Source organism: Biomphalaria glabrata, chromosome 9, assembly GCF_947242115.1.
Source record: "Biomphalaria glabrata chromosome 9, xgBioGlab47.1, whole genome shotgun sequence".
Lineage (NCBI taxonomy): Eukaryota > Metazoa > Mollusca > Gastropoda > Planorbidae > Biomphalaria > Biomphalaria glabrata.
In genome coordinates, this window is record NC_074719.1 from 36,602,012 (window position 1) to 36,615,983 (window position 13,972).

Below are 13,972 nucleotides of genomic sequence, written 5' to 3' on the forward strand. Positions count from 1 at the left end.
CCCTTCCCTTTATCAAAACTGGTCCATACAAGTGACAGGATCATAGCGCATCGAGTAAACTAAACGCTAAACAAAAACAATTAGTCAAAATATTTCTATCGCACATTTCTATCGCACATTTTCGTGCTATGACTGTAATGTCGTAAATAATTCATGGCCACTATTTTATTCATGAATAGGTTACTTTGTTCATTGATTCATGCATTATTTCAACATGATCTGAACATTGGAAATAGTAGAAAAACAAACATTTACAAAATTTTTAACATACAGACAGACGAAATTAATATACGTTTTGGGAAAAAAAGCGTCATGCTAATCATTTTGAGAACCTCTTCTTATGAAATGGTAAAGAAACAAGAGAGTTCATATTGTTACATGTGAAAACAAAGAGAATCAACAACTAGTATCGCTTGTTGTATTGCTCTTGTTTTTCACTGTCTATTCCCCCGCCTCCCTTTTCTTATATTCTCAACACTACGTTAAAATCAATTTACAGCGACCTTTTGGTTTCCATGGCTACTAGATAGATAGGAAAGTTTAAAAACAATGTATTCAGATGAGAAACAACAACTCTTTTTAAACGCAGATGTACTGAGTGTCTTGGAGGCGTTCGTAGCTGTGAAGTAGAAAATGATTTTACTCGGAATATGAGATATTTGTCGAATCCCGGAGCCGGAGAATAGGAGCAGGTTATTTTAGCCGGATAGAAGGCCTGAACACTGACCTGCAACGTCACAATCTGTGGGCAGTTTAGACCAAGAGCTCGTTGTCACGTCACAGGTCTTTACGAAGTGGAAAACGAGCTTTTGGTGGAGGCTTTTTATAACGAATGGTCTCATTTTAACCTGAGCGTGAGCAGTGATGGAGTTGCAATAAAAACTTTATACAAAAGTGCTCCAAAAATAATTCAGAGTAGTCTTCCCTATGTTTACATTGTATTCAATTTCTTGTTTCATTTCACTTATATATTTTTAAAAATAAATTTTATATTTAGATTGAAAAAAAGGGAAGCGATATGGCGAAATTTGAAAGGCAAGCTCTAGAGAAAGTGGCCAAGAAAAAATTAAAGAGATTAGAGACCCCACAATGTTTAGTTTATACTCCGGAGACCCTTGAAGTAGTATTCAATCAACAGAAATCGGCTTTAGAAAAAGAAATCTGCTCGAGTCGGGATTCAAACTCAAGCCTCCTTGATACCAAGTCAAGATATTAAAGCTTCTCAGCTACACATCCAAAACACGGAAGTAAATCAAAGGCTGTATAACCGATCAATTAAGTTGGTGTATCCCATGTTTATATCAGCTCTGTCTTTCTGTCTGTCTGATATAATGTCCTCCTTTAGTCGGAAATCAAGTAACCCTAGATTTAATCCAAGTTATTAATGGCAGCTCAGACGCCTTCTTCTTTATGTCCCCCGGCAAAAGCAATACTTCTCGGCCTCAACGTGGCACTCGGGATGAAACGGTCGTCGGAAGAGACGATTAGCCTAATAAGGAAGCAAATCAGAACCCACTAGAGATGAACCGAGTCCATATCACTGGCGTGAATGAAAAAAGTCCCAACAAGCAAGTCACTATTCACACATCGTTTGGGTTTGTTCTTCATTGGCGGAGACCTGCACGGCTTATATGGAACAATGCATATAGGGGATTTCCCTGGTGTGCTCGGCCTTCGACCTCGCCTCTAATCCAAGCGTCTTGGGATATGCGCGATTGGTAATAGAGATATAAAAATGTAAATCTTCTTGGATTTTCCTATACAGAAGTTTTGTACAGACCGGAAGATGGGACAACCTTCCATACGCCTGGAGCTGCAAGAATCTTAAACTCAACTCTTTGGACAATTACAAACAATGCCCACTCCCACACATGTCCATCAAAGAAGTTGGTCCAGAGATAATTAAATACACGGTGTACATTATAGGTATATGGAGTGCTCCTCCCATGGGTCGGAGGAACCCATTGCGTTGGCTTAAGGTACCGTAATCCTTGACCGAAAAGGATGTGATTAAATGATCATCTAGTTGTTTGGGGCCTCCAGCCTGATTGGTCGGTGAAGAGATAAAATCCTTTACCGGGTCAAAAGGTTCATAAAAAAGATTCGTTTTACATCGAGCCTTATGCGCATCTCAACAGTGTTCAAAAATACAATAGTGATAACAATAATTCAGCTTTTTTCCCAGTCAATCCTTCACAGACCCATACAGGCTTATATTAGACTCAAATTGGTACCGACCTCCATGGTCAGTTTACCGTCTGGACAGTCCCGCATGAAGTCTTTGAACCATTGCTGGAGTTCTTTCTTGTCAACTGAAAGAAGACAAAATATAGAATATTAATAGAAGACGATCTTTCTGAATTCATTACAAGCTACAAAGTTGTTGTTCTTAGACACTCGTGCTGTGCAAGAGTAATTTATTTTTGTTTTTATGATGATGTGAAACACGTGGGGATAGTTGGAGAGACTCGCCCAGAATCGCCCGGAGGAAGCTGGTTGCTGGCCCATGTCCCAGAAGAGACCTCAGTGTTACAAACGGAAGAGGCTAGAAATTTGTATTTTTTCAGTGAAATAAAAATTGCTTCAAAATGATCATAAAACTTTTCAAAAACAAAGCTTATTAACGTTTCTTCACTCCGTACAAAGGACACAACTAAAAGCTAGTTATTCATAGTATTTCTGCCAAATCTGTAACAGTGTCAATCGAAAATTCCCTGAAACTAAAATAAAGACTGCGAGTCTATCAAATCTGTTTCTTAGCTAGTAACAGTGTACATCATTTCATGTAGGCCTACATCCTTTCGCCGGTTTCTAGAGATATCGTGAAAAATGAGTAAGAGACATTTTGAAAATATATTTATATATAAGATTAGTTTTCAACAAATTAAATCCTGTCAGAATTCCCTTCCTTTAAACATTTACCCTTTATGTCAATAAAACCAATTTATCTGATAGAATATCTGCTTTTGTGTGTCTTAATTGAAGGCATATTTACTAAACTTTTATTTTCATAGCATTATTCTATTTTCATTAACACATCTGGCACCTTTCCAGCAGGCCGATTTTCTAGTTGACGGACTATTAAGCTACACACTGTGCTACGCCCACTATCTACACTCGCATAAGAGATAAACTCAATTATGGCCTATTCTCTGTTGTAATCATATCCTCATGGATGTGGTCCACTCCCTGCTATGTATCGACCAACTTCAAGCAGAGTTGCCTCTCACCCCCCCCCCCCAAACATTTTCACCCCCCTCCATTGTTCATATAGTGCGAACAGGTTAATTTCCCTTAGCTGTTCTATTTAAATCACTCAGTCATTTTGTTACTCCCGCGAGACTTGCGCTAATCGATGAGACATTACAGAAATATCTCACAAGGGTTCTAAAATTGCACTGATCAAGATCTAATTTTTCACTTTTCGCTCTTTAAAGCAAACAAACACACACACAAAAAAAGGAATGTGTTGATCCTGTATCACTAGTCTCCTGTATTGTGTAATGTTCTTATTTCTTTACGTACGTCTCTGTATCATTCATTTTTCCAACTAATTTTCCAATAAATATATAGGTAATTGTAAATTGGGTTAACACGAGCAGCTAGCCAAGGCCAGTGATAATAATACAACCAAATTAGGTTAACATAACATAACAATGACCTGTTCGCAATGAAGTCAAAGTGAGAGCTTTAGATCTATATTCCCTCAAGAAACCATATCTATCTATCTACGTACCAACATACCTACCCATGTTTCTATCTATCTATCTATCTATCTATCTATCTATCTATCTATCTATCTATCTATCTATCTATCTATCTATCTATCTATCTATCTATCTATCTATCTATCAATCTATCTATCTATCTGTCTGTCTGTCTATCTATCTATCTATCTATCTATCTAACTATCTATCTATCTATCTATCTATCTATCTATCTATCTATCTATCCATCTATCTATCTATCTATCTATCTATCTATCTATCTATCTATCTATTTTTCTTTCTTTCTTTCTTTCTTTTATTGTTTATTTCTCTCTTAATATTTATGTTTATATGAACAGTAAGAGAGAAAGATAGAATTACAGTTATCGGTTTTTATAGCTTTAATCTAGCCATATAATTTATAGATCTATCTTCTCTTGTTTCCTACGCAATGGGTAATAGAGAATGATCATCTTCAGTAGATTGTGTTTCAATTTATATATGTATTTAATGATACATGTAGTTTATAAATTAAAATTACTTAATAAAAAAGAAATGCATATAATAGTGTTTTGTGTTCCATGATATAGTGATAGAGGGGCTTATCAGACATATACACAATTCTTATGTAAAAGTACTTCAAACCGTTGACATTTTTTTTGTCTTGAGAAATAATATTTTCCCTTTGCAACTTCTCATGGGACTAAAAAGACCAATCCTTGATACACAACTGCAGTCATAGGTTGGACATCGCCAGGCTCTGTTACACTTTCACCTTTCTTTCTACTTCTGCAAAGTAGGACCCTTCCTTTATGCTTTCTCTCCATGTGGGTCTATCCAGTGCTTCTTTCTACCAACTCTTGGGGTTGATACTGAAGAGCTTCATGTTACGCTTGCAAACATCAGTATACCTTAAAATTGGACAATTCCCCGCCTTCTTTTTAAGTCTTCATACAAAATATATTGTGGGGTCGACCTTGTGGCATTCCAGGAACATGACGGAGCCAGCCAAGGAGATTACTACCGATAACAACGCGGATGTTTTGGCACCATGATCTTAGTAGGACTTAATCGTTGATTATTTTATCTTGTGTATCTTGTGTCAGATCAGGGTCTGTAGAGTCTGTGCAGATCAGAAGATTGGTTGCTTGTTTCTGTACGCGTAGTATTACTTTTGAGTTCGTATCAATAGACACACAGATGAAGACACTTACACTAAAGTAAATCAACAGGTGTATGTACAATATCCATGTTTAACCCAGAACGGGACTCTATTAATGTCGTCATAATTGCGCGTTCACGAGCAGTCACCTAAAGTGTGTTTCTACACTTTTCACCTAGAGCCCGCCGTTCAAAAGCGTAACTTGAATTATGACTTGAATAAACAAATAAAAGGTTGAATAAGCACCGGAGGGAGTGAAATCAAGTTGTGTATTTTCTTGAACTCAACAAAGACGTCAGCTAGTTGGTAAATACAACAATTAATACTCACTTTAAAACTCGTTAATACTCACTTTATTTTTAGTGCGGTGTTAAATTAGCAAGCAGTTTTTAGCAGTGGCTCTTGAGATCAAATCCCGGTAGAGGGTGAGTTTTTTTATTTGCAAATTGAACGACATTCCTGAGTTAGCAAAGTTGTGATGACGTATCTGACACGATTCCGTTGTGATTGACTCACAACACCAAAGTAGTTACTGGCGGCTCTTTGTTCTAGATGTTTCTTATGTTCTTTCAAAATGAAAGATTATCATATAAACCAACATATTAGACATCTCCCACCGGACGGCGGGAGTTGGCGGCGGGCTAGATTCGACCCCGAGGTAATCGAGACGACAGACCAGATAGCATACCACACAAACTCAGATGCGGCCAAGTTAGCTCTACCCATGGCACCAGCGGATCCAAAACTTCCCTTGTCCCACGGGTCATCTGTTTGTGTAACCAATGCAGGCAAAGATGCAAAGATGTAGGTTACAACATTTTCCTCACAAATACCAACAGCTACAATTTACAAGCCATCGACAAGCAATCTCTATACAAAATAGACGTGAACGGAGTGAAAGTGTTGCCGACTTCATTTTATTGTTTGCTATTTTTATTGTTACATTGTTAATATCTATTTAATATAATGAGATCGTCTTTTAAATAACATAACTAGTTTTTGAGATCTAAACGTGACGGACGGACAGACAGACCACAAAAAAATAATAAAGGCTTTACACGCTAAAATCGACAGCATTAATGCGAACACAAAATAACTTCTGGGAATCGCACATTAATTATGTACATCGCTTTGGGCACGTTTGACATTTAACAGCTCAGTTTGACTGGCTCTGAGGAATGACAATGTCGTCATCTGCTCAATCAAAGCGAAATGATTGTAGGCTCTATAAACTAGGTACGGTTTGGGGAGGTGAAGGTTAGAAGGTAGACAGAGCAGAGAGAGACTTTGAAGCTGGTCATTCGGACTACATCGGGCACGAGATCGATATGATCATAATAACCGGCTTTAGAACACAATACCAGGATTTGTTTCGGCACTTAAGATTCTTAATATAAACAAAACAAAAGTTACTTAAAACCAAACATCAACAAAGCTTCTATATAGCGTAGTTACATCAATTATTTTGATTCATTCATGCAATTAAATTTGTATTATGTCTAGAGTTCTAGACTAATAATAATAAATCTGTGCTATTACACATATTTTTACCAAATGTTCTTGTTGAGCATAATTTCATGCTTTTGAGCTTTCTCATTGCACTATGATCCTATCATTTGTCTAGACCAGTTGGGAAAGGGGTGGGAGAGAAAGAGGGGGATATCTGTATGAAGGTTACCGTGATCATTTTTTAGATGCATTTATAAAATTGCTAGTTTCAAACTTTGAAGAGGTCACCTATTCTTTCTACATAGTTTAAAGGGGGAATAATTCAACTTATACCACCAACCAGTCAAGTACTATTTCTTTCCCTTGTTTAATACCAAACAAAATAATTAAATACCAATAGTTAAATAATTAGTTAATCGGTAATTTTAAAAATTTATTCCCGTGTGTCATATAAAAGAAATAACTAATAATTAATAATAATAATAATTTTATTTATAAAGCGCTGTTAACATATAAATATATATATGTGTGTGTGTGTGTGTGTGTACATGAATAATCTTTATTACATTTTTACCCTTCATTCTTTCAGAAGACGTTTATTGTACCATAGAGTAGGCTCTTCCTGGAATTAGTGGAAAAATTGTAGCGCTGTGAGCTCCCCGTGCGGGGTTTGGGAGGGAGCCCCTCCCCCAAACACTATTTTCGGTATTTAAAGCCAACAAAATGCATATTCTGAGGTATCTACAGTGCATTTTCCTGCTATTAATTTAAAAAAAAAAAACCTAAACTGCTATTCTGACTTTTGGCTACGTTCATAGAATTTAGAGTACGTAAATTGTTTTTTTTTTATTTTGAAGAGGTGTTTTTTAGCTGTACACCACGCTGGAGCGGGGTTTTAAGCACAAAACCCCTCTTGGCTACGCTCATAGAATCTGGTGACTAATGTATGGATAGTCTTATATTGAAGAGGGGGTATTATAGTAAATTTAGGAGGGGGGTTTTAAAATCAAAATCTTCCTTAGATATGTTCTGGGAATTTGGGATTAATAGTTTACATTCTTTTTTTTGTTTTGTTTTGTTTTATAGAAGAAGGGGATTTAAATGCAAAACCCCCCTGGTAGGGGGTTTAAACACAAACCCCCTTGGCTGCGCTCGGACAAGTGATCGTTTAGTATTAAAATCTCTCCTAAAATAAACAAAATCAAAGCAAAAAATCCGTCACTAAATTCCGACACCCCCCTCCGGGGGGAATTTCATTTCGCCCATGCTCTAGATATAGAGTCTAGAGTCTAGAGCTATGCCAATATTATAATCATGATTAGTAGGCCTACTACTTTGTAATAGTACACTATGCTGTTCGCATCAGATTCACTTCTTAAAGTGATACTACTGCTTACATAATAAATAAATCTGCACCACTAAGCTGTAAGAAGATAAGCTATTTTATTAATAGATTATAACCTGGATGTAAATTTTGTTTAAATTCTGTAATACATTTAAATCTAAATCTAGATCTATTCTGGCCTCTATTTAGTCTAATTTAGATTGTTGAACTTTAAATGATTTAAAATATCATGATGTCCGATTTACATTTTGTCTTCTAGTTTCTGAGATCAATACGGGACGGACGGACGGACAGACAGACCACTCAAAACTAATAGCGTCTATTTCCCTTTCGGGGGCCGCTAGAAATAATAATAAAAATAAAATTACGAAATTTATTTTTAACCTGGTGGACTCCAACAGTAACGCTGGGGACAATATTCGCTTTTTTATATCTTACCAAAAGTGTTATGAAACCAATCGGTGGCCCTATGAGGCTTCCTTACTTGCCTATGATTAAGGGCGGCCCTGATTAATTTCATTGTTCAAAATCTATAGTTTTATAGACGTCTAAGCATATGGAAATTAAATCAAAACTGAATTCAAATACAAACACCATTTTAAAAACATCCCAATCAGCTATTAAGTCTTAAATTTAAGAACATAAAGCTACATACTGCTATATTACTGTCACACAAATGTCGACAATGATTTTTTAAATCAGATATTAACAGTTAGGCAACTAGGATATAATTTGTACATTTTGATATAGTGATTGTATGTTACAATCTGCATTCTCTGACTCCTTTCAGTGTGTATTTCTTGTAAGACGTTGATAGCGGGTACCACATCTGAAACATGATTCGTGATGAGATTTTGTGATGAGACTTAAGTCTTTTGAAGCACGTGAAAGAACGTGACCAGTGTTTCTTAAGTGTGTTCCTAAATATGGAAGAGCCTGACCACGGTCATGAACGACTTTTCTCTCTGTCTCGTAACCTTGCCCACAATCCTACAGTGAAGGTTTCAGGGTATCTACGTGATTTCTGCAGCGGAGGCTATCCAGAAACTCATACAAATAATCAGTCTTCTTAGACTGTCAATAACCAAGTCTCTTGTGTTTGAGTTGCTTTTTATGTTAGTTAACTTTTTGACCTAATTGATTTAAAACAGGCTTTATGTTATTTTTATCTTTGCCTTAGCTAGGGAATATTTTAAAACTATTTTTCGTGACTTTGAAACTTTTTTTTAAGTCCCTGATGAACAACGAAAAATCATTGTGTAAAAAATCACATCTTTTTTTTCCCACCGTGTTAATGAGATAATGACAGTGGAGCTCTGCGTTTTTCGCTCCCTCAAACATAGCTTTCATAGAACATGGTCGTTTTATGGTCGATAATATTGTGTTTATGATAGAGAATTAAGGTTCTAAGGTACTGTAATTATAATTTAGGCCTACAATGAGGTTATCGTGAAAAGTAAAATTCAAATCCGGTCTATAAAGAAACGTGTGCTAAGCAGTTCACGTCCATTATATCTCGAGGTGACAGTGGACAACAGTGGACATTAAACTATTTAACATTCACTCCATTATATCTCGTAACAGTGGACAACAGGCCTACAATGAGGTTATCGTGAAAAGTAAAATTCAAATCCGGTCTATAAAGAAACGTTTGCTAAGCAGTCCACGTCCATTATATCTCGTGGTGACAGTGGACATTAAACTATTCAAACTCCACGTCCATTATATCTCGTGGTGACAGTGGACATTAAACTATTCAAAGTTCACGTCCATTATATCTCGTGGTGACAGTGGACATTAAACTATTCAAAGTCCACGTCTATTATATCTCTTGGTGACAGTGGACATTAAACTATTCAAAGTCCACGTCCATTATATCTCGTGGTGACAGTGGACATTAAACTATTCAAAGTCCAAGTCCATTATATCTCGTGGTGACAGTGGACATTAAACTATTCAAACTCCACGTCCATTATATCTCGTGGTGACAGTGGACATTAAACTATTCAAAGTCCACGTCCATTATATCTCGTGGTGACAGTGGACATTAAACTATTCAAAGTCCACGTCCATTATATCTCGTGGTGACAGAGGACATTAAACTATTCAAAGTCCACGTCCATTATATCTCGTGGTGACAGAGGACATTAAACTATTCAAAGTCCACGTCCATTATATCTCGTGGTGACAGTGGACATTAAACTATTCAAAGTCCACGTCCATTATATCTCGTGGTGACAGTGGACATTAAACTATTCAAAGTTCACGTCCATTATATCTCGTGGTGACAGTGGAGATTAAACTATTCAAAGTTCACGTCCATTATATCTCGTGGTGACAGTGGACATTAAACTATTCAAAGTCCACGTCCATTATATCTCGTGGTGACAGAGGGCATTAAACTATTCAAACTCCACGTCCATTATATCTCGTGGTGACAGAGGACATTAAACTATTCAAAGTCCACGTCCATTATATCTCGTGGTGACAGTGGACATTAAACTATTCAAAGTCCACGTCCATTATATCTCGTGGTGACAGTGGACATTAAACTATTCAAAGTTCACGTCCATTATATCTCGTGGTGACAGTGGAGATTAAACTATTCAAAGTCCACGTCCATTATATCTCGTGGTGACAGAGGACATTAAACTATTCAAAGTCCACGTCCATTATATCTCGTGGTGACAGTGGACATTAAACTATTCAAAGTTCACGTCCATTATATCTCGTGGTGACAGTGGACATTAAACTATTCAAAGTTCACGTCCATTATATCTCGTGGTGACAGTGGACATTAAACTATTCAAAGTTCACGTCCATTATATCTCGTGGTGACAGTGGACATTGAACTATGCAAAGTTTGAATTTTAAATTCAGACAAATAATATTAACTATTAACTGCTTACGAAATTTTGTATAAGAGCTAGACAACATGAGCATATCATCATCATTATCATCATTATCAGACTCTGAAAGAAGCCTTGAGAGGCTCATAGTCTCACGTTTAAAAACCCATAATATAAGAAACATTGCGTCTGAGCGTAATCCATGAATAATTGAATAGAAGTCAAGAGCGATAACTTCCACAGCCTGTTGCCTTTGTTGATCGTTCTAACTCGTTGACAAGAGAAGAACTTCCTGAATTGAATGTGCCGCTCTTTTAAGTGTCATGCAATGAAACAGCTTCCTAGCATCTTCGCACTCCTCAGACAACATCTGCGCTGGCTTGGTCATGTTCGCTGGATGGAGGACAATCGGTTCGCGAAAGTTATCTTTTATGGACAACTCTAGACTGGCTCAAAAAAAATTCTTTGTCCCCACCTCCAATCGAAACAAATCGTTTTTACGGCAATGAATTCGATTCCGAAGATTAATGATCAGTGTAGTGTTTCACACAGCTACGCAATTCCGGTTGCGACCAACATTGTTTTCCACATCTTATGCAGACAAAGCCATTGTCCGCCGTGTGTCTATTGAAGTTTTCCTTACGTGTTCAGCACCTGTCTTCTACAAAAGTTTTCCTCTGGGCCACAAATGTGTGCCCTGTGGCTTTCTTGAGAGCAGAGGCCATCTGCTGCCAGGGAATCTTTTATGTAGTTGCAAAAAAAAAGTGGCGTTATTATAGATAATTTGAGACGCTTACGTTAATATTACTGACTCCAGTATTGTATTATAATTTTTTTTATAATAAATCGAACTTTTTTGGTCGGAACCTTAAAACTATATTAAGAACAGAGAAAAAACAAACATGTTCAGTCAACTGCCGATTGTAATGTTCAATCCCTATTGATCTCTTAAGGCTGAGCAAACAATTTCAGTGATAGCCAAACTAAACTAATATTAATGACCCACAAGCAACTTGCTCAAACATCTGCAATTGGTCAGTATACATCAGTCAAGCCCAAGCTACAGCCCGCGGGCCATATCCGGCATTTTACGAGGTGTTATCCGGCCCTTCGTCATCTTCTTCATAGTGTATGATAATGCTGTAGAGGATCTGTGCCTTTAGACTTGACGATTTATTACTATGGCACGCCGTGACAAGCTTGTAGGAAATTTTTCTGCCCCCCCCCCTTAAAGTGTTCTTTAAAAACGAAAGACCTTGTTATTTCCGGTTACTGCACTGACACATAGACATAGACATATATAAAGTGAACAAATTACAAAATTACAGTCAAATGATCGAAACAAAAACAAAAAAAAAGGAAATATATTTCTCACTCTCCTCTCACTTTCAAGATGACATTCTAAACAAAAGGCAACGAAGACATACATCTCAAGACATTAATCATGTAAACAGCCTTTAAAGAGATTAATTTGGCCTAGTCTCGGTTTTAGCAGCCCCCGTAAAGGAAAAAGCTGCTTTTAGTTTTATATAATTTGTCCAACCGTCCGTCCGTCTGTCACTTTACGTAGAGATACTGTGTGTATAATATAATACATGGTAAACAATACAAGTATAGAGCTTTTTTTGTTTACTACGGGATAAACTACAATAACGTGTAAAATTTGGTTACATAATTGACTTTAAGGAATCTACCCTCCCTCAGAGAAAGATAGGGGAAGAGATATAGATATGTTTAAAAAAATAACCAGCCTGACGCGTAATACACTAATACGGATAGCCTTTGATCTTGCGAGTGGCGAAGCTATGTTGTCTCAGCATCATAGAATAAACTATGACTTGTCAAATCATCAAGGAATGGTGACGATCGGACGAGGATGTTACTATTTATGATGAATAATATGATGTGTTATCGAATCGATACTAAACAAAACAAAAAAAAAGCGAAATCAAAATTGGAAGAGCTTGATGTCTGATGACGTAAGAGCTTGTTTATTCCCGCGTTGTTTTACTTCCAGAGGAGACTGTCCCACTTCCAGCAGACGTCTAGCTTGGAGTACAGAACATTGCAGTCTCCCAGGTTTGCATAATCGTCTGGTCACATTTCACAATCAGTGCTCACGAGGACGTCTAATACCAAGTGACAACTGGCGGTCAAGGTTATATTAAAAACATACTAGATCTAACAGTGTTTCTCAAACTTTTGACCAACGCGTACCCCTTCTAGAATTTTCGTAAAGCTGACTCCCCCCACCCCCCACCCCCCCAAAAAAAAGGTTTTATTTTAATAACAATAAAAATTTATTTCATTTTTGTTTTGTAGGCCTACATACACAAAATAATAATTTCTCTTTCATAATTAAGTATTAAATTAGTGAGTTTATTTTTTCTATGCTTCAGAGACACATCAAATACATTCTAAACAAGGTTACAAAAGACAGTTTGTGTGGAAACACAAACTCAAAATCGGCCCCCGAAGTAAAATGTTTTACATAATTCGGATAATCCTTCAGAGTTGAAGATAGTTTACTTCCTAGTCCAAACCTCCCGCAGGACGACGGGGGATGGGAGCAGGCAGGGTTTGAACCTTCGATCGTCGATAAATCCAAACAACAGTCCAGCGCCCAAACCGCACGACCAGTGGTCCACCCAGGTAGGCTTCAATATTTTCAGAAAGAAAATCCGAATGAAATTATATCAAAGACAAATGAGAGATAAGAATGGAGAAAGAAGGTTAACATATCTTGTGTAGTGCCCCAACCGTCCCGCAGATCAAAGGATACGTGAAAGTGAATGTAAAGTTAGATGTGAACCTGGCCTAACTAGTTTGTGGTCTAGAGGGCAGATGATGTAAAGTTCATCTGTTTTTGTGGCCTACGGTTAACGAGGGTGTCATGTAGCCAGCACAACGACCAACCGCCTTTGCTTTTCCCCAACTAATGTCAGGTACCCATTAGAGCTGGGTAGACACAGAAGTTGAAAATCCCAGTCTTCACCAGGATTCGAACCCGGGACCCTGGGTTCGAACTAAATAAGTTAATTGTTTTGAAAAGGCTCAATCTCATTTCGAATCCTCAAAAAAAAAAAAAAAAAAAATTATCCGCTATATAGAAAAAAGGTTAACGAAAATGATATTTATAAGATTTTTATTCGTCTTAAATTAGGTCTAACATATAATGCATACTAATTAGCTTTTTCTTATAAAAAAACTGCTTGCATAATTAATTTTAAAAATTAGAATTTTCGCTTTCAGGAAAAAAAAAAGTAGCCGTTGCATCAGAACTTTGAATGGTCTAAAATATTGTGAAGTCGGATTTTCAATATCTCTTTTAGTTTACGAGATCTAAACGGGACGGACGGACAGACATTTCGCACAAAACTAATAGCGTCTTTTCCCCTTTCGGGGGCCGCTAAAAATGGAAACATAGTTTTTACATTGAAAAAGTGGGCGTGTTGACGAA

General features: G+C 37.0%; 1 protein-coding gene across 3 annotated transcripts in view; it reads right to left on the reverse strand.

The window, feature by feature from the left end:
* The window catches only part of LOC106056344 (neuronal calcium sensor 1-like), a 62,272-nt gene that overhangs the window by 37,208 nt on the left and 11,092 nt on the right, over positions 1-13,972 (reverse strand). For 2 of the 3 annotated variants that reach the window (XM_056042805.1, XM_056042806.1), the window contains exon 3: positions 2,239-2,312. In XM_056042805.1, coding sequence (XP_055898780.1) covers positions 2,239-2,312 — 74 coding nt within the window. Of the gene's footprint in view, positions 1-2,238; positions 2,313-3,046; positions 3,136-13,972 lie in introns of those variants that run through there. The other variant, XM_056042807.1, reaches the window with a different exon arrangement.